General features: G+C 47.2%; 2 protein-coding genes across 5 annotated transcripts in view; one reads left to right on the top strand and one right to left on the bottom strand.

The window, feature by feature from the left end:
* The window catches only part of LOC129833837 (arf-GAP with dual PH domain-containing protein 1-like), a 42446-nt gene extending 31540 nt beyond the window's left edge, over positions 1–10906 (top strand). For all 4 annotated transcript variants that reach the window (XM_055898664.1, XM_055898661.1, XM_055898662.1 and 1 more), the window contains 6 exons: positions 921–1067; positions 1905–1988; positions 2264–2326; positions 2915–2986; positions 3857–4085; positions 4597–10906. In XM_055898664.1, the coding sequence (XP_055754639.1) occupies positions 921–1067; positions 1905–1988; positions 2264–2326; positions 2915–2986; positions 3857–4085; positions 4597–4625 (624 nt within the window). In that variant the 3' untranslated portion in view covers positions 4626–10906. The remainder of the gene's footprint in view (positions 1–920; positions 1068–1904; positions 1989–2263; positions 2327–2914; positions 2987–3856; positions 4086–4596) is intronic.
* A 6574-nt stretch (positions 10907–17480) lies between these two features.
* On the bottom strand, positions 17481–23309 carry LOC129833839 (ras-related protein Rab-26-like). Its single transcript, XM_055898665.1, has 4 exons — positions 23133–23309; positions 21830–21886; positions 20508–20584; positions 17481–18369 (listed from the first exon to the last, which is right to left on the bottom strand). Exons 1-4 carry the CDS (start codon positions 23229–23231, stop codon positions 18270–18272), a joined length of 333 nt encoding a protein of 110 aa, XP_055754640.1. The 5' UTR covers positions 23232–23309; the 3' UTR covers positions 17481–18269.
* Positions 23310–27036: the final 3727 nt, after the last annotated feature.

The following is a 27036-nucleotide window of genomic DNA, read 5'->3' as shown; positions in this document are numbered from 1 at the left end:
TAATGATGGTGGGGGTGATGATGATGATGGTGGTGATGATGATGATGGTGGAGGTGATGATGATGATGGTGGTGGTTATGATGATGATGGTGGTGGTGGTGGTGATAATGATGGTGGAGGTGATGATGATGGTGGTGGTGATGATGATGGTGGAGGTGATGATGATGATGGTGGTTGTTATGATAATGATGGTGGTGGTGATGATGGTAGTAGTGGTGGTGATGATTTGAACATCTTGGCCATGTTCTGTTATAATCTCCACCTGGCACAGCCAGAAGAGGACTGGCCACCCCTCATAGCCTGGTTCCTCTCTAGGTTTCTTCTTAGGTTTTGGCCTTTCTAGGGAGTTTTTCCTAGCCACCGTGCTTCTACACCTGCATTGCTTGCTGTTTGGGGTTTTAGGCTGGGTTTCTTTACAGCACTTTGACATATCAGCTGATGTAAGAAGGGCTATATAAATACATTTGATTTGATTTGATTTGATGGTGGTGGTGGTGATGATGATGGTGGAGGTGATGATGATGGGGATGGTGGTGGTGGTAATGATGGTGGTAGTGGTGGTGATGATGATGATGGTGGTGGTGGTGAGGATGATGATGGTGATAGTTATGATGATGATGATGGTGGTAGTGGTGGTGAGGATGATGATGGTGGTAGTGGTGGTGAGGATGATGATGGTGGTAGTTATGATGATGTTGGTGACGATGATGATGATGATGACAGTGGTGATGATGATGACGATGATGATGATGATGATGATGACAGTGGTGATGATGATGACGATGATGATGATGATGATGATGATGACAGTGGTGATGATGATGACGATGGTGGTGATGATGATGATGATGGTGGTGATGATGATGACAGTGATGATGATGATGATTACTCTCCTCCCCCTTCCTTCTCTCCCTGTACAGGCCAGAGAGCCCAAGGCTCTGATGAAGATCCACACCCTGAACGCCTCCTTCCAGCCTGGGAAGATAGGCCAGCCCCACGGCCTGCAGGTCACCTATCTGAAGGACAACAGCACTAGGAACATCTTTGTCTACCACAAGGATGGCAAGGTGAGGTGAACTAATTTGAGGCAATGTTGTGTGGTCATTGGGTGTTCGCTTGGCTGCTGCTGGACACAAAGAGACAGTCAGGAATGTACAGTCGACTCCTGGACTCATGTTCATTAGGGTGCACAACAGAATAAAAAAGAACATTCGGATCTAGAAACGAAAATGACGTCTCTTATTGGATGAGTTGAAGTAGTCCCTCCCTGTTCCAGTTCGTTTTTCTTCTGTTTGGTGTCTAATGAACACGACCCTGAGTATTGCAGGTCAACAGTCCCATATCAAGTACATTCTCTTGACTTGCTCTGGATATCTGCATGCTCCGGAATGGTTCATTTGCATTCACAGCAGTCCCACGAAATTACATTCATCTTGGTCATGTTTGTTTAGCACACTGTAGCAAAACATTTTTCAACGGAAAACATAAATGAGCATTTGTTATTGGTCAAGTTCAGTAAGTACCTCCCTGGTTCACTCAGTTTTAAAGCATTTTCTTCTGTTTCCTGGAGAACACCACCCAGGAGTGGACTGTCTATCAACTGTCAGAAGCATTTGTGTTGTGAAGCGGCTGGCAGCTGAGCAGGAGTATATTTCCCTCTGCAGGACATACGTTGCAATTGCATGCCTTTAAATGCACCCTAAACCCAGTAGGAAATATTCTGAAATCACAGTCGACTGCTGTTCACAGTAATGGTGGATTATTGCCAGGAAAGAGTCTCTATCGGGTGTCAGTGTGTATGGAGATTGGGTCGTGTTCAGTGTAGGTAGCACAAAAGGTTGCCTTCCGTTTCATGCCCATTGAACAGGACCCAGATCATGTTAGCATGTCTGTTGTGTTTTAAGGAAATGGTGGACTGGTTCAACGCCATCAGAGCAGCCAGATTTCACTACCTACAGGTCGCTTTCCCTGGGGCCCACCACGCTGATGTGAGTCTCTCTCATTATCTCATCATTCTCTCATTAATCCCCCAGTCCCTTCCTCTCTAGTATACACAGCTTTATATACAGCTGGCACAATTCTGCTCCCTACCCCTTCTCCTTGTCCATAACCCTTCAATGTTTGCATATCCCAGGGGTGCATCTTCTTAGGCCAAGGCTTAGGGCCAATGGGAAGGGGTAGCGAGGGAATTGGGACTGGCTACACACACCCTCACATGGTCACAGAATAAAACATTTCTCCTTCTTCTCATGTATTCGTCCAGTTGGTGCCAAAGCTAACACGAAACTACATCAAGGAAGGCTACATGGAGAAGACGGGTCCAAAGGTGAAGTCTTTTAATACATACACTTTAGTTACTTACACTTTAGTTACTTACACTTTAGTTACTTTGTGACACAGCACTTAATGCTTCTAACTTCATCAGCCCATCAGGTTTCACTGCGAATGGGGTTTAATTTGTACCACACAAACCTACCGCATTAATAATGGCCATGTACAACCGCAGCCAAGTATATTTTCAGGGCCTGTGAGCTTAATGATTGCCTTGTACTGCTTGGTGTGGATAATGTATTGTTATTCCAGTATGTGATCCTGTATGTAAGCAAAGAAAGCCATTAGTTAAGAGAGTACAATAATAGTGCATTATCACGGTTGTAAACAACCGTTTACAGTTACAAGAGTACTGTTATTGTACTCTCTTCATTAAAGAGGTTATACGGATCTTTTGCCTCTGGGGGGGGGGGGGGGGGGGGGGCTCTGGAACTAAAAGGTCTCCCCTAAATAGACAGACATATTGCCCAGAAATGACCTCATTGGACAGAAAGACAATATATTTAGGTGAATCATTAACAACTGAACTTCTGTACAGCCTCTTTAATTCCTTCAACCTCTGTCTCCTGTTTCCCTCTTACAGCACACAGAGGGCTTCAAGAAGAGATGGTTCACTATGGATGACAGGAGACTCATGTACTTCAAGGGTCCTCTGGTAAGATAGTCAGTGGGTGAATGAGGTGCCATGTCATATGGGTCAAAGAGATGGTGCTGTACCATTTCAGTACTATTAGTAACACTTTATTTAGGGCTTACGGTTCAACAGGCTCCAAAATGACTGATAACAGCTCTGATTGATAATAAATGCATAATACCCATTATAAGCAGTTCATTGGTTCTTATGACAAGTCATATAAAGCAGTATGGCACTTATAGTACAGTGGTACTGAATTAATGTTATTTGCATGCCATATTATGCAAACAAACATACCCAAATGATTTATTGGACCTCATATACAATGTGGCTGGTCAGACAAACACATTATACACGTAACAGGTGCACACAGACACAGTCTTGTATAACTAACCTTTTGGGGACACACAGTTCAGTCCCATTCAAAATCCTATTTTCTCTAACCTCTAACCCTAAACTTAACCCTAACCCATACCCTTACCCTAACCAAACAACCTAACCTTTACCCTTAATCTAACCCTAACCCTAAAATGAACCCTAGCTCCTAACCCTGAACCTAAACCTAATTCTAACCCTGACACTAATTCTAACCTTAACCCTAAACCCCCTAGAAATAGCATTTGACCTTGTGGGAACTAACAAAATGTCCCCAGTTGGTCAAATTTTGGTTTGTTTACTATTCTTATGGAGACTTCTGGTCCCCACAAGTATAGTTAAACACGTTCACACACGCACGCACGCACGCACGCACGCACGCACGCACGCACGCACGCACGCACGCACGCACACACACACACACACACACACACACACACACACACACACACACACACACACACACACCTCTCCCCCTCTCCCACACACTGAGTCTCCTCTCTGTTTCTTTCTGAGGATGCCTATGCGCGCGGTGAGGTGTTCATTGGTAGTAAGGAGAACAGCTACACTGTGCTCCCCGGCCTTCCCCCATCCACCCAGGGCTACCACTGGCAGTTTGGCATCACCATAGTAACGCCCGACAGGAAGTTCCTGTTTACGTGCGAGACCGAGGAGGAGCAGCAGGATTGGATGGCTGCCTTTCAGGGTTTGGTGAATCGACCTATGCTGCCCCAGGAATATGCAGGTAACCATTCACATGGCTTTACCCAGGATTTGTCCAAGGAAAACATATACATTTTCTACATTTAGCAGACAATCTTATCCATAGCGACTTATAAGAGAAATTAGGGTTAAGTGCCTTGCTCAAGGACATATAGACAGATTTTCCCACTAGTCGGCATGGGGATTCGAGCCAGCGTCCTTTTGATTACTGGCCCAACACTCTCAACCGCTAGGCTACCTGCTGCCCCTTAGTTGAATAATATTTGGGGTCTTTTACTATGGGTGATATGTTGAGTAAGGTGTCCAGCATACTAATAGTGACCTAATCACCTTCCGTTGGTGGATATTTCTCGCCAATACATTTGATGCCCTTCTGATGATTGGTGAATTGACAGCTATGTGCTTCCACTGAGTTCATGGCAGTAGAGGCTATGACAGTTTATGTGGAGCTGAACCACTCTATTTTACACAGTTGATTTCTCCTGGTACCTGGTTAAGTGACTGATTTAGTCTCTCTCTCTCTCACTCTCTAGTGGAGGCCAACTTTAAGCACAAGCCCTGAGAAGAGGAGGACAATAAGGAAAAAGAGGGAGGCTGGACATATCCCCTGGATGAAGACAGACAAATAGGATCCTTCTCCTCCTCATAAGGAGAAAAATATATATACAGTTAAGGATAAACCACACAGAGCAGTAAAAGAGGAGGGAGAGAGGACTACAGTGTGGTGTTACTGTCCTGTTGCCATACTCCTCTACTCCGCCTTACCCCAAATCCTGCCCATATATAAGGAACAAAAATATAAACGCAACAGGCAACAATTTCAACGATTTTACAGAGATCATTAGTCAATTGAAATAAATAAATTAGGCCCTAATCTATGGATTTCATGACTGGGCAGGGGCGCAGCCATGGGAGGCCTGGGAGGGCACAGGCCCACCCACTTGGGAGCCCAGCCAATCAGAATTTGTTTTTCCCCACAAAAGGGCTTTATTACAGACAGAAATACTCCTCCATTTCATCACCCGCAGGTGAAAAAGACGGATGTGGAGGTCCTGGGCTGGCGTGGTTGTGAGGCTGGTTGGACATACTGGCAAATTCTCTAAAACAACGTTGGAGATGGCTTATGGTAGAGAAATGAACATTCAATTCACTGGCAACAGCTCTGGTGGACGTTCCTGCAGTTAACATGCCAATTGCATGGTCCCTTAAAACTTGAGACATCTGTGCCATTGTGTTGTGTGAGAAAAGTGCACATTTTAGATTGGCCTTTTATTGTCCCCAGCACAAGGTGCCCCTGTGTAATGATCATGCTGTTTAACCATCTTCTTTATATCCCACACCTGTCAGGTGGATGGATTATCTTGGCAAAGGAGAAATGCTCACTAACAGGGATGTTAGCAAATGTGTGCACAAAATTGGAGAGAAATAAGCTTTCTGTTCATATGGAACAGTTCTGGGATCTTTTATTTCAGCTCATGAAACATGGGACCATATTGCATTTATATTTTTGTTCAGTATAGTTGGAAAGAGAGCCCAGAATTATGTTGACTGTAACGGTCCTGACCTGTTTTATGTTGTTTTTGTATGTGTTTATGGTCAGGGCGTGTGTTTTGGGTGGGCAGTCTATGTTTTCTGTTTCTATGTTGGTTTTGGTTGCCTGGTATGGCTCTTAATTAGAGGCAGGTGTTTTGCGTTCTCCTCTAATTAAGAGTCATATTTAGGTAGGGTGTTCTCACTGTTTGTTTGTGGGTGATTGTCTTCCGTATCTGTGTTATGTCTTGCACCATACGGGACTGTTCGGTTGTTCGTTTCGTTTCGATGTAGTCTGTTCCTGTCCGTGAGTTTTACGTTTTAGTTTAGTAAGTTCATGTTCAGGTTTTTTCGTCTACGTCGTTTTCTTGTTTTGTAATTTTGAAAGTGTTTTGTTTTTCGTGTTGCCATCGTCGTTAATAATAAAAAGATGGCTTATTTCCTGAATGCTGCATTTTGGTCTGATGATCCTTCTCTCCTCTCCTCGTCCGAGGAAGAGGAGAACGACAGCCCTTACAGAATCACCCACCAAACGAGGACCAAGCGGCAAGGGAATGCTCAACAGAGCAACAAGGACTCCTGGACTTGGGAGGAGATCCTGGACGGTAGAGGACCTTGGGCTCAGCCAGGGGAATATCGCCGTCCCAAGGAGGAGTTGGAAGCAGCGAAGGCTGAGAGGCGCTGGTATGAGGAGGCAGCGCGGCGACGCGGTTGGGAGCCCGTGAGTCAGACCCAAAAATTTCTTGGGGGGGGGGGCACACGAGGAGTGTGGTAAAGCCGGGTAGGATACCCGAGCCAACTCCCCGTGCTTACCGTGGAGGTAGAAGGCGTCGTACTGGTAAGACACCGTGTTATGCGGTAAAGCGCACGGTGTCCCCAGTACGCGTGCTTAGCCCAGTGCGGGCTATTCCACCTTGCCGCACTGGGAGGGCTAAGTTGGGCATCGAGCTGGATGTCATGAAGCCGGCCCAACGCATCTGGCCACCAGTGCGTCTCCTCGGGCCGGCATACATGGCACCAGCCTTACGAATGGTGTCCCCGGTTTGCCAGTATAGCCCAGTGCGGGCTATTCCACCTCGCCGCACTGGCAGGGCTACGGGCACCATTCAACCTGGTAAGGTTGGGCAGGCTCGGTGCTCAAGAGCACGTGTCCTCCTTCACGGTCCGGTAGACCCGGTGCCACCTCCATGTATCAGTCCTCCGGTGGCAGCCCCCCGTACCAGGCTGTCTCTCCGGGTTCTCTCTCCAGCTGTTTCCTCCTCTCCAGCGCAGCCAGTGCCTATACCACGCACCAGGCTGTCTCTCCTTCTCCTTCCTACAGAGCCGTCCTGCTATGACCTGCCAGAGCCGTCCTGCTATGACCTGCCAGAGCCGTCCTGCTATGACCTGCCAGAGCCGTCCAGCCGGGACCTGCCGGAGCCGTCCAGCCGGGACCTGCCGGAGCCGTCCAGCTGGGACCTGCCGGAGCCGTCCAGCCGGGACCTGCCGGAGTCCCTCAGCCGGGACCTGCCGGAGTCCCTCAGCCGGGACCTGCCGGAGTCCCTCAGCCGGGATCTGCCAGAGTCCCTCAGCCGGGATCTGCCCCTTGTCCCGGTGCTGCCCCTTGTCCCGGTGCTGCCCCTTGTCCCGGTGCTGCCCCTTGTCCCGGTGCTGCCCTTTGTCCCGGTGCTGCCCCTTATCCCGGTGCTGCCCCTTATCCCGGTGCTGCCCCTTGTCCCGGTGCTGCCCCTTGTCCCGGTGCTGCCCCTTGTCCCGGTGCTGCCCCTTGTCCCGGTGCTACCCCTTGTCCCGGTGCTACCCCTTGTCCCGGTGCTGCCCTTTCTCCCGGTGCTGCCCCTTCTCCCGGTGCTGGCCGTTCATTTAGGGGATGTTAGTTTTAGGGTGGTCATTGGGAGGGGAAGACAGAAGCGGGGAGTGACTATGGTGGTGTGGGGACAGCGTCCAGAGCCTGAGCCACCACCGTGGTCAACTGACCACCCAGACCCTCCCCTGGACTTTGTGCTGGTGCGCCCGGCGTTCGCACCTTGAGGGGGGGGTTCTGTAACGGTCCTGACCTGTTTTATGTTTATTTTGTATGTGTTTATGGTCAGGGCGTGTGTTTTGGGTGGGCAGTCTATGTTTTCTGTTTCTATGTTGGTTTTGGTTGCCTGGTATGGCTCTTAATTAGAGGCAGGTGTTTTGCGTTCTCCTCTAATTAAGAGTCATATTTAGGTAGGGTGTTCTCACTGTTTGTTTGTGGGTGATTGTCTTCCGTATCTGTGTTATGTCTTGCACCATACGGGACTGTTCGGTTGTTCGTTTCGTTTCGATGTAGTCTGTTCCTGTCCGTGAGTTTTACGTTTTAGTTTAGTAAGTTCATGTTCAGGTTTTTTCGTCTACGTCGTTTTCTTGTTTTGTAATTTTGAAAGTGTTTTGTTTTTCGTGTTGCCATCGTCGTTAATAATAAAAAGATGGCTTATTTCCCGAATGCTGCATTTTGGTCTGATGATCCTTCTCTCCTCTCCTCGTCCGAGGAAGAGGAGAACGACAGCCCTTAGATTGACCTCCTTAACTCATAGGAAGTCCCACCAAGTTGACTACATACCCTTTGTCACGTTCCTGACCTATTTATGTTAGTTTGTTATGTGTGTTAGTTGGTCAGGACGTGAGGTTGGGTGGGCATTCTATGTTTTCTGTTTCTGTGTTGGTTTTGGGTTGCCTGGTATGGCTCTTAATTAGAAGCAGGTGTTTGGCGTTCCTCTAATTAAGAGTCATATTTAGGTAGGCGTTGTCACAGTGTTCGTTGTGGGTGATTGTCTTCCGTGTCTGTGTAATTCGTGCGTTCTTCTTGTTTTGATGTAAGTTCGTCGTATAGGTCTGTCTACACCGTTTTGTTGTTTTGTTAGTTTATACAAGTTCGTGTCTATGTTAAACGTTTGTAGCCTGTGTGTGCACATCGTTTATTTAGGTTCACGATCGTTTTCTTGTTTTGTTAAATAAATATGTGTTCAAACTTCGCTGCGCCTTGGTTCCCTCAATACTCCTCCTCTTCCGAAGATGAAGAGGAGGAGGACCCCCGTTACAGAATCACCCACCAAATCTCCAGAACCAAGCAGCGGAGTAAATGGAGTAAGGGACAGGAAAAGAAGGAGGAATGGACTTGGGACGATATATTGGACGGGAAAGGTTGCTACACATGGGAGGAGATCCTGGCTGGTAGGGATCGCCTCCCATGGGAACAGCTGGAGGCACTGAGGAGAGCAGAGGCTACCGGAGAGAGGAACCGGAGTTATGAGGGGACGCGTCTTGCACGGAAGCCCAAAAAGCCCGTGAGTAACACCCAAAAATTTCTTGGGGGGGGTGCTAAGAGGTAGTGGGCCTAGGGCAGGTAGGAGACCTGCGCCCACTTCCCAGGCTTACCGTGGAGAGCGGGAGTACGGGCAGGCGCCGTGTTACGCAGTAGAGCGCACGGTGTCTCCTGTACGAGTGCATAGCCCAGTGCGGGTTATTCCACCTCCCCGCACTGGTAGGGCTAGATTGGGTATTGAGCCAGGTGTCATGAGGCCGGCTCAACGCGTCTGGTCTCCAGTGCGTCTCCTCGGGCCGGCATACATGGCACCTGCCTTACGCATGGTTTCCCCGGTTCGCCTACATAGGCCGGTGCGGGTTATTCCACCTCCCCGCACTGGTTGGGCGACCGGGAGCATTCAACCAGGTAAGGTTGGGCAGGCTCAATGCTCAAGAGTGCCAGTACGCCTCCACGGTCCGGTATTTCCAGCGCTACCTCCCCGCCCCAGCCTAGTACCTAAAGTGCCTACACTACGCACTAGGCTACCAGTGCGTCTCCTGAGCCCAGTTCCTCCTCCACGCACTCTCCCTGTAGTGCGTGTATCCAGTTCGGTGCCTCCTGTTCCGGCACCACGCACCAGGTCTACAGTGCGCCTTATCCGGCCAGAGCCATCCGTCTCACCAGCGCCATCTGAGCCATCCGTCTCCCCAGCGCCATCTGAGCCATCCGTCTCCCCAGCGCCATCTGAGCCATCCGTCTCCCCAGCGCCGTCTGAGCCATCCGCCATGAGCCTGCAAAGCCGCCCGTCTGCCATGAGCCTGCAAAGCCGCCCGTCTGCCATGAGCCTACAGAGCCGTCCGCCAGACAGGAGCCGCTAGAGCCGCCCGCCAGACAGGAGCCGCTAGAGCCGCCCGTCAGACAGGATCTGCCAGAGCCGCCAACCAGACAGGATCTGCCAGAGCCGCCAACCAGACAGGATCTGCCAGAGCCGCCAACCAGACAGGATCTGCCAGAGCCGCCAACCAGACAGGATCTGCCAGAGCCGCCAGCCAGCCATGAGCGTCGAGAGCCGCCAGCCAGCCATGAGCGTCGAGAGCCGTCAGCCTGCCATGAGCGTCGAGAGCCGTCAGCCAGCCATGAGCGTCGAGAGCCGTCAGCCTGCCATGAGCGTCCAGATTCGTCAGTCAGCCAGGAGCTGCCCTTCAGCCAGAAATGGCTATATACCCAGAACTGCCCCTCAGTCCGGAGCTGTCTCTCTGTCCGGAGCTGCCTTTCAGTCCGGAGTTGCCCCTCTATTATGATCTCCCTCTCTATTTTGATCTACCTCTTTATTCTTATCTATCCCTCTGTCTTGATTTATTCCTCTGTCCCGGTGCTGTCCCTGTCATGGATGTTACAAAGAGGATTTTGTGGGATATGGGTGGACATTTTTAGGGGTAGATGGAGGTTGGGATTGACTATGGTGGGGTGGGGACCTCGCCCGGAGCCTGAGCCACCACCGTGGTTAGATGCCCACCCAGACCCTCCCCTAGACTTTGTGCTGGTGCGCCTGGAGTTCGCACCTTATGGGGGGGGTTATGTCACGTTCCTGACCTATTTATGTTAGTTTGTTATGTGTGTTAGTTGGTCAGGACGTGAGGTTGGGTGGGCATTCTATGTTTTCTGTTTCTGTGTTGGTTTTGGGTTGCCTGGTATGGCTCTTAATTAGAGGCAGGTGTTTGGCGTTCCTCTAATTAAGAGTCATATTTAGGTAGGCGTTGTCACAGTGTTCGTTGTGGGTGATTGTCTTCCGTGTCTGTGTAATTGTTTGCACCATACGGGACTGTTACGGTTTGTTCGGTTTGTGTAGTCTAATTGTCCTATTCGTGCGTTCTTCTTGTTTTGATGTAAGTTCGTCGTATAGGTCTGTCTACACCGTTTTGTTGTTTTGTTAGTTTATACAAGTTCGTGTCTATGTTAAACGTTTGTAGCCTGTGTGTGCACATCGTTTATTTAGGTTCACGATCGTTTTCTTATTTTGTTAAATAAATATGTGTTCAAACTTCGCTGCGCCTTGGTTCCCTCAATACTCCTCCTCTTCCGAAGATGAAGAGGAGGAGGACCGCCGTTACACCCTTCAATGGCGCTGCTGGTGCTGAGTGATTAGTGCTTTTTGAGGTCGGTTCGGTTTCGGTTAGATAAGAAAATAATCAAGTATTTTTTACATTAAATGCGCTATTCATAATGTGGGTTGAATACTGTAACAACACAGAATAAAACAAATTAATAAAATTCCCATGAAGGTAGTGACTGACCATTACTGCTTATCACTTTTATTACCCATCATTTATTCACATTACTTTAATCAAATATTAAGTTGTGTATTACATTTGTTTCATTTGATTACTTTATTATTTCATTCCAAGTCATCATTTCATCTCTATAGAGCTGCTGCCTATGCTGTCTGACAAAATCCCAATTTTAGTAGTTCTTTAAAGTAAATAAGGCATACTTTATGACTGCTGAATACCAACTATCAATCACTTAGATCATGTATGTTCAGGTAGACATACCTTGTGAAGCAGCAGCTGCTCTCTATATCACCTCACGATCACACATTCTTCTGTCTCTTCCATAGCAGTTGTAAAAGAAACACAGATAGGACAAGAAGATTCGCAATGGATTATGGTCATTGTAGTTAATTACCATGTTTTATGCACTAAACTATGTAGAATATTAGCCCTGTTGGAAACTACAACTCCCTACTATATTGCACAGTTCAGGCTGTATGCAATTTATCTCTAGAGAAACTGTGTAACCCGAACAAAATGGAATTCAAATCATTTAACCGATGTCGGTCAATTAGTTGTTTAATAAACGAAAAATAACCGTCATTTCGATTAATCGCTCAGCACTAGGCGCTGCACATGATAAAACAGATTTTCTGGCAAGTGCACCCTCTATTCATCTCTATGACCCTGCCTCATGTATCTCCAGACTCAGCTTTGTGCCAACTCCACCCTCTTAGTCACTTTATCTTTCTGCGTCGTTGGACTCAGGAGTACATCTGAAATGGCACCCTGTTCCCTATAAAGCACCTTTATAGGGCTCTGCTAGTAGTAGTACACTATAGGGAACAGGGGGCCATTTCATACAAATCAGAATCACCATTATTCACCAAGTACATTTACACATACCCAGAATGTGCCTTGGTGCTGCCAGCAGTAGACAATATACACACAGAATACAGACACATAGACATCGGAACAGTAACCATAAAACATCACACTGGAGTATAGGCTGATTACAGTGGGAATAGACCATTTACAGAGGGGCTATATCTATATAAGCAGAGGGAGGGATCCTGCTGTGGATACTGTGGTGTACAGAGGTGTACATAGTGCAAAGGCAGTATAGTGCAGATTAGTATTTGAGGTCATTGATGAGAAGGTTCAGTAAATCGGCCCAATGCAAAGTCATATGAATGTTCTCCTAACTGTCCTACAGTTGTCGTGAGAAAATAACTTGACCATTTACAAAAGAGATACAGCTGGTATATGTGTAATGTTGGCTCCTGGACTGATTGTACGAGTGTGATGTGGACCTTGTTTGTTAAATGACATGATATACTAACCTGGTCCCAGATCTGTTAATGCGGTCTTGACAAGTGCTAGGGCCATTCTCAAGTTGGCAAAACCGCACTAACAGATCTGGGACCAAGCTAATGGTATGCTGCTTTGATAGTTGATAGTGAATATTTTCCTTCTTCTCTTTTGAGACTGGACTGAATAATACATTTCAAGGCCAGTGGGAACTGACTGAATGTGATAGGGCCATTTTGTGTCTCTAGTGAATAATAACTGCTCTGTCTCTCTAGTGTTTCCAAAACAGACATTGATACTGTGGATGTATTTCCTTGTTCATTTCTTTGTATTGGTGCAGATGTATATTCATTTATTTATTGCTTTGTGTTGTGAAGCTTAACATTCTGACAAGCACTGCAGGTACAGAAACCAAATTTTGTATTTTATAGCTGTAAATGACTACATTTGAAAGGGAGAATTGTGAATTACTATTATTATTATTTAATATGTCAGTTTATGTTATGGGCCCTGTTCAAATACTTCAGAAATACTATTTAATATGTCAGTTGATGTTATGGGCCCTGTTCAAATACTTCAGAAATACTATTTAATATGTCAGTTGATGTTATGGGCCCTGTTCCAATACTTCAGAAATTGCTCATCTAAAAGGAAAACATGGAAGGATGAATTTCTAAAGTATTCTAATATGTCTTTTTGGTATCCTGGCTACAGGTTCTATCCATATATTGTAACTTATCTTTACCAGCAGAGGGAGACAAAGTCAAAACTATGAACACACTCTTATTCTGATTTTTACATGGGGAGAATCTCAATTGGATTTGCTCGACTCCTCGCGTCCTCTACGCCGCCCTCTCCTGGTGGAAAACGTGGACACGTGTTTGTATTAAATTAGACTTCCCTTCACTCGTGCACCATCAGTTAGAGAGGAATCCCAAAATATCTGTAAAGTGTTAAAAAGAAATGTAGCCAGACATTTTATAGACAACAGATTTAGTAGCATATAGTTTTAAACGCGAGCATGTGTTTCTCTTCCGAGAAGAAAACAGCTGATTTTGTGGCGGATTTCAAAGCGCTTCTACGATACGGAGCCGAGAGGATACATTTGTGCTTCCTCGCTGGGAGAAGGCTATTGAGGACACTACTCCGTTCGCCTATTAACAAAACGACACTCGTCTACATATGGCGACCACTTTTCGTTTTATGGGTCATGAAAGAGAAAAGTACTGAGGATTCGAGAAGAGGACAGACTTTTCTCCAATTGAGAAACTCCCATGACTTCCAATGTGTTCTTTTGAAGTGACAAAAAGAGATTGAGACACATTGGATTAGATCAACAATGACTAGTATTTTGTTGTCATCTTTATTGTATTGAACTTTAATTTGAGAAGAAAGTCGTTGCACACTGAAAAGTAGTAAAACATCTCATGAAGGTATAACAATACATTGTCTGAACATCTAATTTCAAGTTATGTAAATACTGTACATTTAATATTCTGCTTCTATGGATGTTGATGGTAATACACTGAAAGAACATGAAGGATCTTTGTGAAATACGGATTATTAACCGAGAACTGATAAAAGATGAGAATCAAACAACATGACATCTTAATTTGTGGTTAAGAAAGAAAATAAAAATAATGTAATGTAAATACAAAAAATCCTTGAAGATTTTCAAAAGATATGACCCTGATTAAACATTTAAAGATGACAAACACTTTATATACATAACATTCACCATATACATATATTACAAAAAATAGGCAGCAAAAGAGTATTGATGATTCAAACAACATGAAACAATAGCCTAGTCATAAAGATATTGCAACATATTATTGGTTTCCCCTTTCTTCATTATTGTATATTTCGTTCCAAATTACTGTACAACACTTTAGACAAAATTCACAAAAAAATGCTTTTATTTGCTTCATTTGAGTTCTCTTTAGGTTCAAAGCTTCGTTATCAAGCTAGGTCTACACTTTTAACACAACTACAAGAGATCTACGGACCGAAGGCTCAACCAAACATTTACTGGCAGGAAAAGCCAATTTAAATAAATTCAAGATTTTGTACATCGTAATAAGTATTTTTCCACCAGAAAAATAGATGTATGCATTAACCATAATCTATTTCTAAAACTGTATTTACTTTAGATTTGTTGGACTTCAGAGTGATATTGAAATTGCCACTGAATTAAAATCTGCCTTTATTTTGATTGACAGGTAAGACACTACACTTCTAACATTTTCCATCAATGTCTTCACTTTAACATTGAATATACATTTCACTACATTCGCTTATGGGTGATCTTTAGCAAAATGCTTGTTATAAATGAATACTACTGTAGGAGATTAGAATGCTGGTGAGTTGAAGTTAGCTGAAAAGGCCTGAACATACGATTTACTGATGTAGAATCTTAAATTTGATCACTCTTTGTCGCTGAGAATTTTCCTGCATAACAGGAAAAGCAAATGTGTAATGTATTCAAGGTTTAAAAAGGCTTCTAAAGATTGTAATTTCCACTTTAAAATGTCAGACTTTAAAATGTATCAACCCCTACAAAAATGTCCATTATTTTTAAATCACATAATAATACACATTTCCTGTTGCTGCTGGATTATTTTCCTGCGGTCAAGAACTGGCTCAAATTAAGATCCTACATCTGTACTGTGATACTGAGCCAGCCTGACAACTGACAATGACCTGACTACACATTCGACTACATACAATATATACATTCATCCAGATACTGTACAGGAATACATTCATACAATGAGCTCTGCGGGACATTCTCACTTTTCCTTTTCTTATTATTATGAACACGTTGGATCAAGCAGGAGAAGTGACAGCTGAGTTTAACCGAGTAAGACAGTGATGGGGATTCATTCAGTTATAGGGGATATAAGGGGTGTCCCAATAAACATATTTTTCCTGAAGTGTGCACTTGTTCACTACTTACCACAAATATAAAAGCATTGGATTGGTGGAGGTACGGGCTAGTTTCCATCATCTTTTTTCTATACCAATCATACTAACCCTTTCAGATCAGTGAAGGGAAGTAAACAAGTGCACACTTTGTGAGAAAGGAGTGATAATTGGGACATAGCCCAGGATATATGGTGATAGGAAGGTAGACTGCAAGGGTCATGGGGTCAACCAGGGATAATTATAATCATTGATTACACTTTTATAGTGCTTTTCATTACAGACAGAATCTCAAGGTGCTTGTTAAGCAAAATAATCAACAAAAAGTCATTTAAAAAGAAATAGGCTAAAACAGTAGCTAGATCAGCTAGTTTGAGTGGTTCTAGATCAGCTAGTTTGAGTGGTTCTAGATCAGCTAGTTTGTGTGGTTCTAGATCAGCTAGTTTGAGTGGTTCTAGATCAGCTAGTTTGAGTGGTTCTAGATCAGCTAGTTTGAGTGGTTCTAGATCAGCTAGTTTGAGTGGTTCTAGATCAGCTAGTTTGAGTGGTTCTAGATCAGCTAGTTTGAGTGAGCTAGACGGGCAGCTGCGGTCATGAGAGGTTCTGGAAGCGCATAGCAAGATGGTCAATGATAACATGGTCAGACAGTCAAAGGGTTAACAGGGTCAGACAGTCATGGGGTTAACAGGGTCAGACAGTCATGGGGTTAACATGGTCAGAGAGTCAAGGTGAGACAGTCATAGGGTTAACAGGGTCAGAGAGTCATGGGGTTAACAGGGTCAGACAGTCATAGGGTTAACAGGGTCAGACAGTCATGGGGTTAACAGGGTCAGAGAGTCATGGGGTTAACAGGGTCAGACAGTCATAGGGTTAACAGGGTCAGACAGTTATGGGGTTAACAGGGTCAGACAGTCATGGGGTTAACAGGGTCATACAGTCATAGGGTTAACAGGGTCATACAGTCATAGGGTTAACATGGTCAGACAGTCAAGGTGAGACAGTCATAGGGTTAACAGGGTCAGAGAGTCATGGGGTTAACAGGGTCAGACAGTCATGGGGTTAACATGGTCAGACAGTCAAGGTGAGACAGTCATAGGGTTAACAGGGTCAGACAGTCATGGGGTTAACAGGGTCAGACAGTCATGGGGTTAACAGGGCCAGACAGTCATAGGGTTAACATGGTCAGACAGTGAAGGTGAGACAGTCATGGGGTTAACAGGGTCAGACAGCCATGGGGTTAACAGGGTCAGAGAGTCATGGGGTTAACAGGGTCAGACAGTCATAGGGTTAACAGGGTCAGACAGTCATGGGGTTAACAGGGTCAGAGAGTCATGGGGTTAACAGGGTCAGACAGTCATAGGGTTAACAGGGTCAGACAGTTATGGGGTTAACAGGGTCAGACAGTCATGGGGTTAACAGGGTCATACAGTCATAGGGTTAACAGGGTCATACAGTCATAGGGTTAACATGGTCAGAGAGTCATGGGGTTAACAGGGTCAGACAGTCATAGGGTTAACATGGTCAGACAGTCAAGGTGAGACAGTCATAGGGTTAACAGGGTCAGAGAGTCATGGGGTTAACAGGGTCAGACAGTCATGGGGTTAACATGGTCAGACAGTCAAGGTGAGACAGTCATAGGGTTAACAGGGTCAGACAGTCATGGGGTTAACAGGGTCAGACAGCCATGGGGTTAACAGGGTCAGACAGTCATAGGGTTAACCCCTTGACTGTCTGACCCTGTTAAGCCTGTGACTGTCTGACCATGTCTGTCTGACCCTGTTAACTCCATGACTGTCTGACCCTGTTAACCCCAGGACTGTCTGACCATGACTGTCCGACCCTGTTAACCCTTTGACTGTCTGACCATGACTGTCTGACCCTGTTAACCCTATGACTGTCTGACCCTGTTAACCCCATGACTGTCTGACCCTGTTAACCCCATGACTGTCTGACCATGACTATCGGATCCTGTTAACCCTTTGACTGTCTGACCCTGTTAACCCTATGGCTGTCTGACCCTGTTAACCCCATGACTGTCTGACCCTGTTAACGCCATGACTGTCTGACCCTGTTAACCCCATGGCTGTCTGACCCTGTTAACCCCATGGCTGTCTGACCCTGTTAACCCTATGACTGTCTCACCTTGACTGTCTGACCATGTTAACCCTATGACCGTATGACCCTGTTAACATGGTCAGACAGTCATGGGGTTAACAGGGTCAGACAGTCATAGGGTTAACAGGGTCAGACAGTCATTGGTTAACATGGTCAGACAGTCATGGTCAGACAGTCTTAGGGTTAACAGGGTCAGACAGTCATGGGGTTAACAGGGTCAGACAGTCATGGTCAGACAGTCATGGGGTTAACAGGGTCAGACAGTCATGCGGTTAACCCCATGACTGTCTGAACATGACTGTCTGACCCTGTTAACCCCAGGACTGTCTGACCATGACTGTCTGACCATGTTAACATGGTCAGACTGATGTAAAGTTAAGAGTGTCAGACAGCACTGATGGGGTAAGAGTCATGGCTGGACATTGAAGTACATTCACAGATGCAGAAGGAGGTGGAGCAGTGGGTCCCAGAAAACAGGAGGAGAGAGAAAGGAGAGGAAAAGAGAGAGGTGAGGAGAGGAGAGACGGAAGAGAGGTGAGGAGAGAGACGCCTCACAGATAACCTTAGAATATGGACATAATGGATTCTTTCAGAGGGCATAGAGAGGACAAAGGAAGGGCAAACTGTGTGGTTAGAGACGTAGGTATATCTCGCACATGACTGGCTCTCTATCTCACAGGCTGAGGCCGCAGGTACTCATATAACATCATCTTTTATGAGTGTAATACATCTGACGTGGAGCAAGACACGAGCTAGCACGCACACACGTACACACACAGAGAGTGATCTAACATGCACATCCAGCACTCTTCATCTCCTTGTTGACGTAGTCCTGAAGCGTAAACTTGGGCTCGTTGGGCTCCTTCATAGACCTGTGCTTCAGCTCTCTGAGAGAGAAAGGAAGAGATGAGAAGGGGGAGGAAAAGAGACAAAGAGATGGAATGGAGTGAGAAGTCGAGTAGGAGGAAGTGGAACAGTGTAAATTAATAGAGAGTGAGCAAGAGAGAGTAACTAACCAACTATCCCACTAATCAACACAGTGCTGAAGGCTATAGGGCAGGGTCTAGTGGCTAGGGTCTAGTGGCTAGAGGCTAGGGTCTAGTGGCTAGAGCCCAGGGTCTAGAGGCCAGGGTCTAGTGGCTAGAGGCCAGGATCTAGGGACTAGAGGCCAGGGTCTAGAGGCCAAGGTCTAGTAGCTAGAGAACAGGGTCTAGAGGCCAGGGTCTAGTGGCTAGATCCCTGGGTCTAGGGGCTAGAGGGCAGGGTCTAGAGGCCAGGGTCTAGTGGCTAGAGGCCAGGGTCTAGGGGCTAGAGGCCAGGGTCTAGAGGCCAGGATCTAGGGACCAGAGGCCAGGGTCTAGGGACCAGAGGCCAGGGTCTAGAGGCCAGGGTCTAGGGGCTAGAAGCCAGGGTCTAGCGGCTAGAGGACAGGGTCTAGGGGCTAGAGGACAGGGTCTAGGGGCTAGAGGACAGGGTCTAGGGACTAGAGGACAGGGTCTAAGGGCTAGAGGTCAGGGGCTAGATGCCAGGGTATAGTGGCTAGAGGCCAGGGTCTAGGGTCTGAAGGCTAGAGGCCAGGGTCTAAGGCTAAAGGCCAGGGTCTTGGTGGTGAAGGCTTGAAGCCAGGGACTGAAGGTTAGAGCCCAGGGTCTAGGGCTAGAGGCCAGGATATTGAGGCTGAAGGCTAGAAGCCAGGGACTGAGGTCTAGAGGCCAGGGTCTAGGGCTAGAGCCCAGGGTATTGGGGATGAAGTCTAGAAGCCAGGGACTGAAGTCTAGAGGCCAGGGTCTAGGGCTAGAGCCCAGGGTATTGGGGATGAAGCCTAGAAGCCAGGGACTGAAGTCTAGAGGCCAGGGTCTAGGGCTAGAGCCCAGGGTGTTGGGGATGAAGTCTAGAAGCCAGGGACTGAAGTCTAGAGGCCAGGGTCTAGGGCTAGAGACCAGGGTATTGAGGCTGAAGCCTAGAAGACAGGGACTGAAGGCTAGAGGCCAGGGTCTAGGGCTAGAGCCCAGGGTGTTGGGGATGAAGCTTAGAAGCTAGGGACTGAAGTCTAGAGGCCAGGGTCTAGGGCTAGAGCCCAGGGTGTTGGGGATGAAGTCTAGAAGCCAGGGACTGAAGTCTAGAGGCCAGGGTCTAGGGCTAGAGCCCAGGGTGTTGGGGATGAAGCCTAGAAGCTAGGGACTGAAGGCTAGAGGCCAGGGTCTAGGGCTAGAGCCCAGGGTGTTGGGGATGAAGCCCAGAAGCTAGGGACTGAAGTCTAGAGGCCAGGGTCTAGGGCTAGAGCCCAGGGTGTTGGGGATGAAGCCTAGAAGCTAGGGACTGAAGGCTAGAGGCCAGGGTCTAGGGCTAGAGCCCAGGGTATTGGGGATGAAGCCTAGAAGCCAGGGACTGAAGGCTAGAGGCCAGGGTCTAGGGCTAGAGCCCAGGGTATTGGGGATGAAGCCTAGAAGCTAGGGACTGAAGGCTAGAGGCCAGGGTCTAGGGCTAGAGCCCAGGGTATTGAGTCTGAAGGCTAGAAGCCAGGGACTGGCTTAGACCCGTGCTTCTACACCTGCATTGCTTGCTGTTTGGGTTTTAGGCTGGGTTTCTGTACAGCACTTCGAGATATTAGCTGATGTACGAAGGGCTATATAAAATAAACTTGATTGATTGATTGACTGAAGGCTAGAGGCCAGGGTCTAGGGACTGAAGGCTAGAGGCCAGGGTCTAGGAGCTAGAGCCCAGGGACTGAAGGCTAGAGGCCAGGGTCTAGGTACTGAAGGCTAGAGGCCAGGGTCTAGAGGCCAGGGTCTAGGTGCTGAAGGCTAAAGGCCAGTGACTGAAGGCTAGAAGCCAGGGACTGAAGGCTCGAGCCCAGGGTCTAGGGTCTAGAGGCCAGGGTCTAGAGGCCAGGGTCTAGGGGCCAGGGGATAAAGGCTAGAGGCCAGGGGCTGAAGGCTAGAGGCCAGGAGTAAGGGGCTAAAGGCTAGAGGACAGGGGCTAGGGCTTGTTTCTGGACTGGACCCCTGTGTAGTTTCATACTCACTTGGCCACAGCAGTGAAGGCTAACTCCACATTGAGGCCAGACTTTGCACTGGTCTCCATGTATGGAACCCCAAACTCCTGCAGAGAAACAGACAGGCAGGGCATCTTGAGTTGAACACTCCACATTCACATTGTCTTGAGTGTCTTTGTAGCTAGTCTAGAGCAATAGAGATCCACCCTGATAGCCTGGGGATGGGGTTACTTTGTTGCTAATGGTAACAGTATTAGAGACCATTGTTGCCCCCTAGCAAATGATGTGTGTGTTTTAGGCCCAGCAACTAATGACAAAGAATATTGCGCATAAACCCGTATTAACGTTCACCATCAGCACCCTGAAGACACAACAACACAGAGACCCACAGGGAAATCATACAGACACTACAACACATGTGTCCTGGGGTGACTATAGTACTGCTGGGTGTGCACCTTCAGAACCATTCCAATGAGCAGATTGGGATACTAGCTATGTGACTAACTATTCCTCAGGCAGGGTGTGCGTGGGAGATTTGTCTCAGCATCCAGTTCCATAGTAATGACTAGGCTAATGTGTTCCTCTCTCCAGGTTTATGCTATCAGCCCTAGAGGAATGCACCAGACTGGGTTTAAATACTATTTGAAGTCTATTAAACAGTTTGAGTGTTTGCTTTAGCCTGTCTGGAGAGTCGGATGGGCGGGGTTTGGAATTTTGGGACTTTCTTATCGGTTCTTTTGCGCAAAGCAAGCTCTATCAAGCCCATCGAAACTATTTGACATGATTTCAAATAGTATCTGAACCCAGGTCTGCAAGGCACCTTGATATTTGTATTGTAGCCGTGTTCCACAGCAGTAGTCAGAGGAATAAGAAAGTGTATTCACATTTCCTGCAACGTTCCTATTTGCACCAGTATCTGTATTCATCTGAGAGTGCATCACTGTGAAATTGAGTTCAACTAAATATTCCTCATCCCACTGTTGTATTGTATGCATATATTTATAGAGAAAATACAAAAACATGAAAAAGGAGACTAGATGTCCATCCTGTACAAGCAAGATAGCAGGCTGTGATCTTTGGTGCTAAGATAGTGTACACAGACAGACTACATTCATGTTCTATGGTAAAGTAATATCTCATAAATCTGGCCTTTGTTCTTGATATTTAACTTTGATTTTTGCAGATGGTGCATTTTCCTCCCAATGGTGAAAATCAATATGAATTAGATCAAGGGACAAAGATATAAGAGAGAAAGTGAGAGAGAAACAGTTAATGGACTGTTGTGTCGTTCATTGCTTAAGTCAATCAGCATCTTCCTTAGTATTAACTAATTTCTTTGAAGTGACACTCACCTTGGCCAGCCTCTCTCCATCCTCTCTCTTCACCACCCTCTGCTGCGTGGCATCAGCCTGGGGAGAGATCAGAAAAAGAAAAGCGAGAGAGAGAGACCAAAAGAAAGACAGAAAGAGAAAAAGAGAGAGATGAGAAAGGTAGAGATTCCCTGATAGCACCACCAGGCACGACTAGCCTCAGTCCTCCGTCTCACTATCATCAATGCAAGGGTTTGTCTTAAAATCACATTGTACCAGGGGGGTTACATAATGGAAAACAACACATTCCGTACAGAATATGAGATCAGACCTAGAATTCTTAATGAGTCTAGATGATGTGTGAGCATTCTAATGGGGGGATGATTCCCGGTGTGTGGGGACTGTTTAGATTAGACTAAACTTCCGGACCAAGCATCTGTTCCCTGTTCTAGCAGTATGTGGATGGGACTTAATTAAAGTAGCAGTGATTTGTTACATCCCCCCTGCATATGTGCTGATCTGGTGTTGTGTCTGTGTTGTCATCTGGCAGCAGATGTGTCAGGGATAGGAGCAATTCCAGTAGACTAGGGGCGGCAGGTAGCCTAGTGGTTAGAGTGTAGGACTAGTAACCGAAAGGTTGCAAGATCAAATCCCTGAGATGACAAGGTGAAAATCTGTCGTTCTGCCCCTGAACAAGCCAGTTAACCCACTGTTCCTAGGCTGTCATTAAAAATACATGTTAGTAACTGACTTGCCTAGTTAAATAAAGGTAAAATACTTTATTAAAAAGAAATAACTATTGTTCCAATGGACACATAGTTTTGAATCAGGAATTAGACACTGAAGTACTCATTGAACATATACAAGTGAATCCGGACGCCGGGTTCCTAAGTAGGCTCAGATTGATTCTCAATGTTAAAACCAGATTGATTGCAACCTGCCTACTTGTAATTTTACAGTACAATAGACCAACATGGCTACTGTATTAGGTCAAAGCTGTGTGCTGGAAAACCTTGGTAGAGCATGGATGGAGTAGGTATTATGGTGCTAGTGTGAATTTCCTTTCTTTTTGAGCTTCAGACCAATGCCTATTCTCACTTCAAAGCTAGATTTAGTGTTATACTATGAGGATATACTGTGAATAGGTCCTTCAAGTCCTGGACTACATGTATACTGTACAGTTGTTTTAGTTGTCTTCTGACTATTGTTTTTGGATGTTGTGTCTGTTTTTGTTGTGTCTGTCTGTCTGTGTTGTGTCTGTGTTGTGTCTGTTGTGTCTTGGCTGCCGCCTGGTGTGGCTGCAGGTGTGTCCGTCTGGGTTCAGGCCTATCCCAGGAAACCTCACCTTGTTTCCCAGCAGCATCAGGACCACATCCTGCTGGGTGTAATCATGGATCTCAGTCAGCCAGGCCTGGGGTGGAGACGAAAAAGAGAGGAGAGACATGATAAGGAAACACTCAGGATACAGAGACAGAGAGGAGAGTCCCTCAGGATACAGAGACAGAGAGGAGAGTCCCTCAGGATACAGAGACAGAGAGGAGAGTCACTCAGGATACAGAGACAGAGAGGAGAGTCACTCAGGATATAGAGAGGAGAGGAGAGTCCCTCTGGATACAGAGACAGAGAGGAGAGTCACTCAGGATACAGAGACAGAGAGGAGAGTCCCTCAGGATACAGAGACAGAGAGGAGAGTCACTCAGGATACAGAGACAGAGAGGAGAGTCACTCAGGATACAGAGACAGAGAGGAGAGTCACTCAGGATACAGAGACAGAGAGGAGAGTCACTCAGGATACAGAGACAGAGAGGAGAGTCACTCAGGATACAGAGACAGAGAGGAGAGTCACTCAGGATACAGAGAGAGAGAGTAGAGTCACTCCGGATACAGAGACAGAGAGGAGAGTCACTCAGGATACAGAGACAGAGAGGAGAGTCACTCAGGATACAGAGAGAGAGAGAGAGTAGAGTCACTCCGGATACAGAGACAGAGAGGAGAGTCACTCAGGATACAGAGAGAGAGAGAGTAGAGTCACTCAGGATACAGAGACAGAGAGGAGAGTCACTCAGGATACAGAGACAGAGAGGAGAGTCCCTCAGGATACAGAGACAGAGAGGAGAGTCACTCAGGATACAGAGACAGACAGGAGAGTCACTCAGGATACAGAGACAGAGAGGAGAGTCAGTCAGGATACAGAGACAGAGAGGAGAGTCACTCAGGATACAGAGACAGAGAGGAGAGTCACTCAGGATATAGAGAGGAGAGGAGAGTCACTCAGGATACAGAGAGAGAGAGTAGAGTCACTCCGGATACAGAGACAGAGAGGAGAGTCACTCAGGATACAGAGACAGAGAGGAGAGTCACTCAGGATACAGAGAGAGAGAGAGGAGAGTCCCTCAGGATACAGACAGAGAGGAGAGTCACTCAGGATACAGAGACAGAGAGGAGAGTCACTCAGGATACAGAGACAGAGAGGAGAGTCACTCAGGATACAGAGACAGAGAGGAGAGACACTCAGGATACAGAGACAGAGAGGAGAGTCACTCAGGATACAGAGACAGAGAGGAGAGTCACTCAGGATACAGAGACAGAGAGGAGAGTCACTCAGGATACAGAGACATAGAGGAGAGTCACTCAGGATACAGAGAGAGAGGAGAGTCACTCCAGATACAGAGACATAGAGGAGAGTCACTCAGGATACAGAGAGAGAGGAGAGTCACTCAGGATACAGAGAGAGAGAGGAGACACTCAGGATACAGAGACAGAGAGGAGAGTCCCTCCGGATACAGAGACAGAGAGGAGAATCACTCCGGATACAGAGACAGAGAGGAGAGTCACTCCAGATACAGAGCGGAGAGTCACTCAGGATACAGAGACAGAGCGGAGAGTCACTCCAGATACAGAGACATAGAGGAGAGTCACTCAGGATACAGAGAGAGAGGAGAGTCACTCAGGATACAGAGAGAGAGAGGAGACACTCAGGATACAGAGACAGAGAGGAGAGTCCCTCCGGATACAGAGACAGAGAGGAGAATCACTCCGGATACAGAGAGGAGAATCACTCCGGATACAGAGACAGAGAGGAGAGTCACTCCAGATACAGAGACAGAGAGGAGAGTCACTCCAGATACAGAGCGGAGAGTCACTCAGGATACAGAGACAGAGCGGAGAGTCACTCCAGATACAGAGACAGAGAGGAGAGTCACTCAGGATACAGAGAGAGAGAGGAGAGTCACTCAGGATACAGAGACAGAGAGGAGAGACACTCAGGATACAGAGACAGAGAGGAGAGGCATAGGCGAGACAAAGGAGAGAGACAGCCAGTCAGACATTTAGAGGAAAAACAAGGACAAGTATGGAAGAAGAGATGCTCATGAGAAAGAGAGGAGTCAGACAGAGACACATATTGTCAGAGGACACACAAGTACAAGTAGGGAGAGGGAATCCAATAAGATATAGGACAAAGGAAGAACAGAGAGGCTGTTGCAGCTGAAAGATTTTAAAAAAGGTAGAGGAGAGATATTGAATGAAAATGACTTGCAAATAAATTAATGTCTTGATCTATTATATCAGCAGAACGACTGGAGACTGCAGATACAATACATGTACAGACATAACTTTATTTATGACTGTTGGCCATTTTCAAATTACTCCTGGGGTACAGCACCCACAGACGTATTTACATATCTTTGTACGGTTAAGAAAGGTTAAGAAATCTTAAGTAAGGAGAGACAGCAGGAGAGAGAGGGAGAGAGACAGAGAGGGAGAGAGACAGAGGGAGAGAGAGACAGAGGGAGAGAGATACAGAGAGAGAGAGAGACAGAGGGAGAGAGAGAGAGAGAGAGACAGAGGAAGACAGAGACAGAGGGAGAGAGACAGAGAGAGAGGGAGGGAGAGAGAGAGAAACAGAGGGAGAGAGAGACAGAGGGAGAGAGAGGGAGACAGAGAGAGGGAGACATAGGGAGAGAGAGGGAGAGAGAGGGAGAAGGAGAGGGAGACAGAGGGAGACAGAGACAGAGACAGAGGGAGACAGAGACAGAGAGAGAGAGGGACAGAGGGAGAGAGACAGAGAGACAGAGAGACAGAGGGAGAGAGACAGAGAGACAGAGGGACAGAGAGACAGAGGGAGAGAGACAGAGAGACAGAGGGAGAGAGACAGAGAGACAGAGGGAGAGAGACAGAGAGACAGAGGGAGAGAGACAGAGGGAGGGAGACAGAGGGAGGGAGACAGAGGGAGGGAGACAGAGGGAGGGAGACAGAGGGAGGGAGACAGAGGGAGGGAGACAGAGGGAGGGAGACAGAGGGAGGGAGACAGAGGGAGAGAGACAGAGGGAGGGAGACAGAGGGAGAGAGACAGAGGGAGGGAGACAGAGGGAGGGAGACAGAGACAGAGGGAGACAGAGGGAGAGAGAGACAGAAGGAGAGGGAGAGAGACAGAGAGACAGAGGGAGAGAGACAGAGAGACAGAGGGAGAGAGACAGAGAGACAGAGGGAGAGAGACAGAGAGACAGAGGGAGAGAGACAGAGGGAGGGAGACAGAGGGAGGGAGACAGAGGGAGGGAGACAGAGGGAGGGAGACAGAGGGAGAGAGACAGAGGAAGAGAGACAGAGGGAGGGAGACAGAGGGAGGGAGACAGAGGGAGGGAGACAGAGACAGAGGGAGACAGAGAGAGAGAGACAGAAGGAGAGGGAGAGAGACAGAGAGACAGAGGGAGAGAGACAGAGGGAGAGAGACAGAGGGAGAGAGACAGAGGGAGGGAGACAGAGACAGAGGGAGACAGAGGGAGAGAGAGACAGGAGGAGAGGGAGAGAGACAGAGAGACAGAGGGAGAGAGACAGAGGGAGAGAGACAGAGGGAGAGAGACAGAGGGAGGGAGACAGAGACAGAGGGAGACAGAGACAGAAGGAGAGGGAGAGAGACAGAGAGACAGAGGGAGAGAGACAGAGGGAGAGAGACAGAGGGAGAGAGACAGAGGGAGGGAGACAGAGACAGAGGGAGACAGAGGGAGAGAGAGACAGGAGGAGAGGGAGAGAGACAGAGAGACAGAGGGAGAGAGACAGAGGGAGAGAGACAGAGGGAGAGAGACAGAGGGAGGGAGACAGAGACAGAGGGAGACAGAGACAGAGTATTGGGCAGAATGAGTACAGTCCAAACAGCAGCAGCAGTAATAAACCCCTCTAGAGACAAGGCCTGGACAAGGCATAAGGGAAATAATAAAAAGCTTTATTACACACCAGCCCACATAATCACA

This window comes from Salvelinus fontinalis, chromosome 34 (genome assembly GCF_029448725.1).
Source record: "Salvelinus fontinalis isolate EN_2023a chromosome 34, ASM2944872v1, whole genome shotgun sequence".
Classification (NCBI taxonomy): Eukaryota; Metazoa; Chordata; class Actinopteri; order Salmoniformes; family Salmonidae; genus Salvelinus; species Salvelinus fontinalis.
The sequence above is the reverse complement of the archived record's forward strand: the minus strand, read 5'-3'. Positions and strand labels throughout refer to the sequence as shown.

What these genes read in the sequence shown, in the direction of transcription:
- LOC129833839 (XM_055898665.1), bottom strand. Translation starts at nt 23,231, where the DNA reads ATGTCTCTCCTCTCTTTTTCGTCTCCACCCCAGGCCTGGCTGACTGAG. An exon ending in ATGGAGAGAGGCTGGCCAAG is followed by an intron (nt 20,585 to 21,829) that starts GTGAGTGTCACT and finishes GTTTCTCTGCAG; the next exon opens with GAGTTTGGGGTTCCATACAT. An exon ending in GCCTTCACTGCTGTGGCCAA is followed by an intron (nt 18,370 to 20,507) that starts GTGAGTATGAAA and finishes TTTCTCTCTCAG; the next exon opens with AGAGCTGAAGCACAGGTCTA.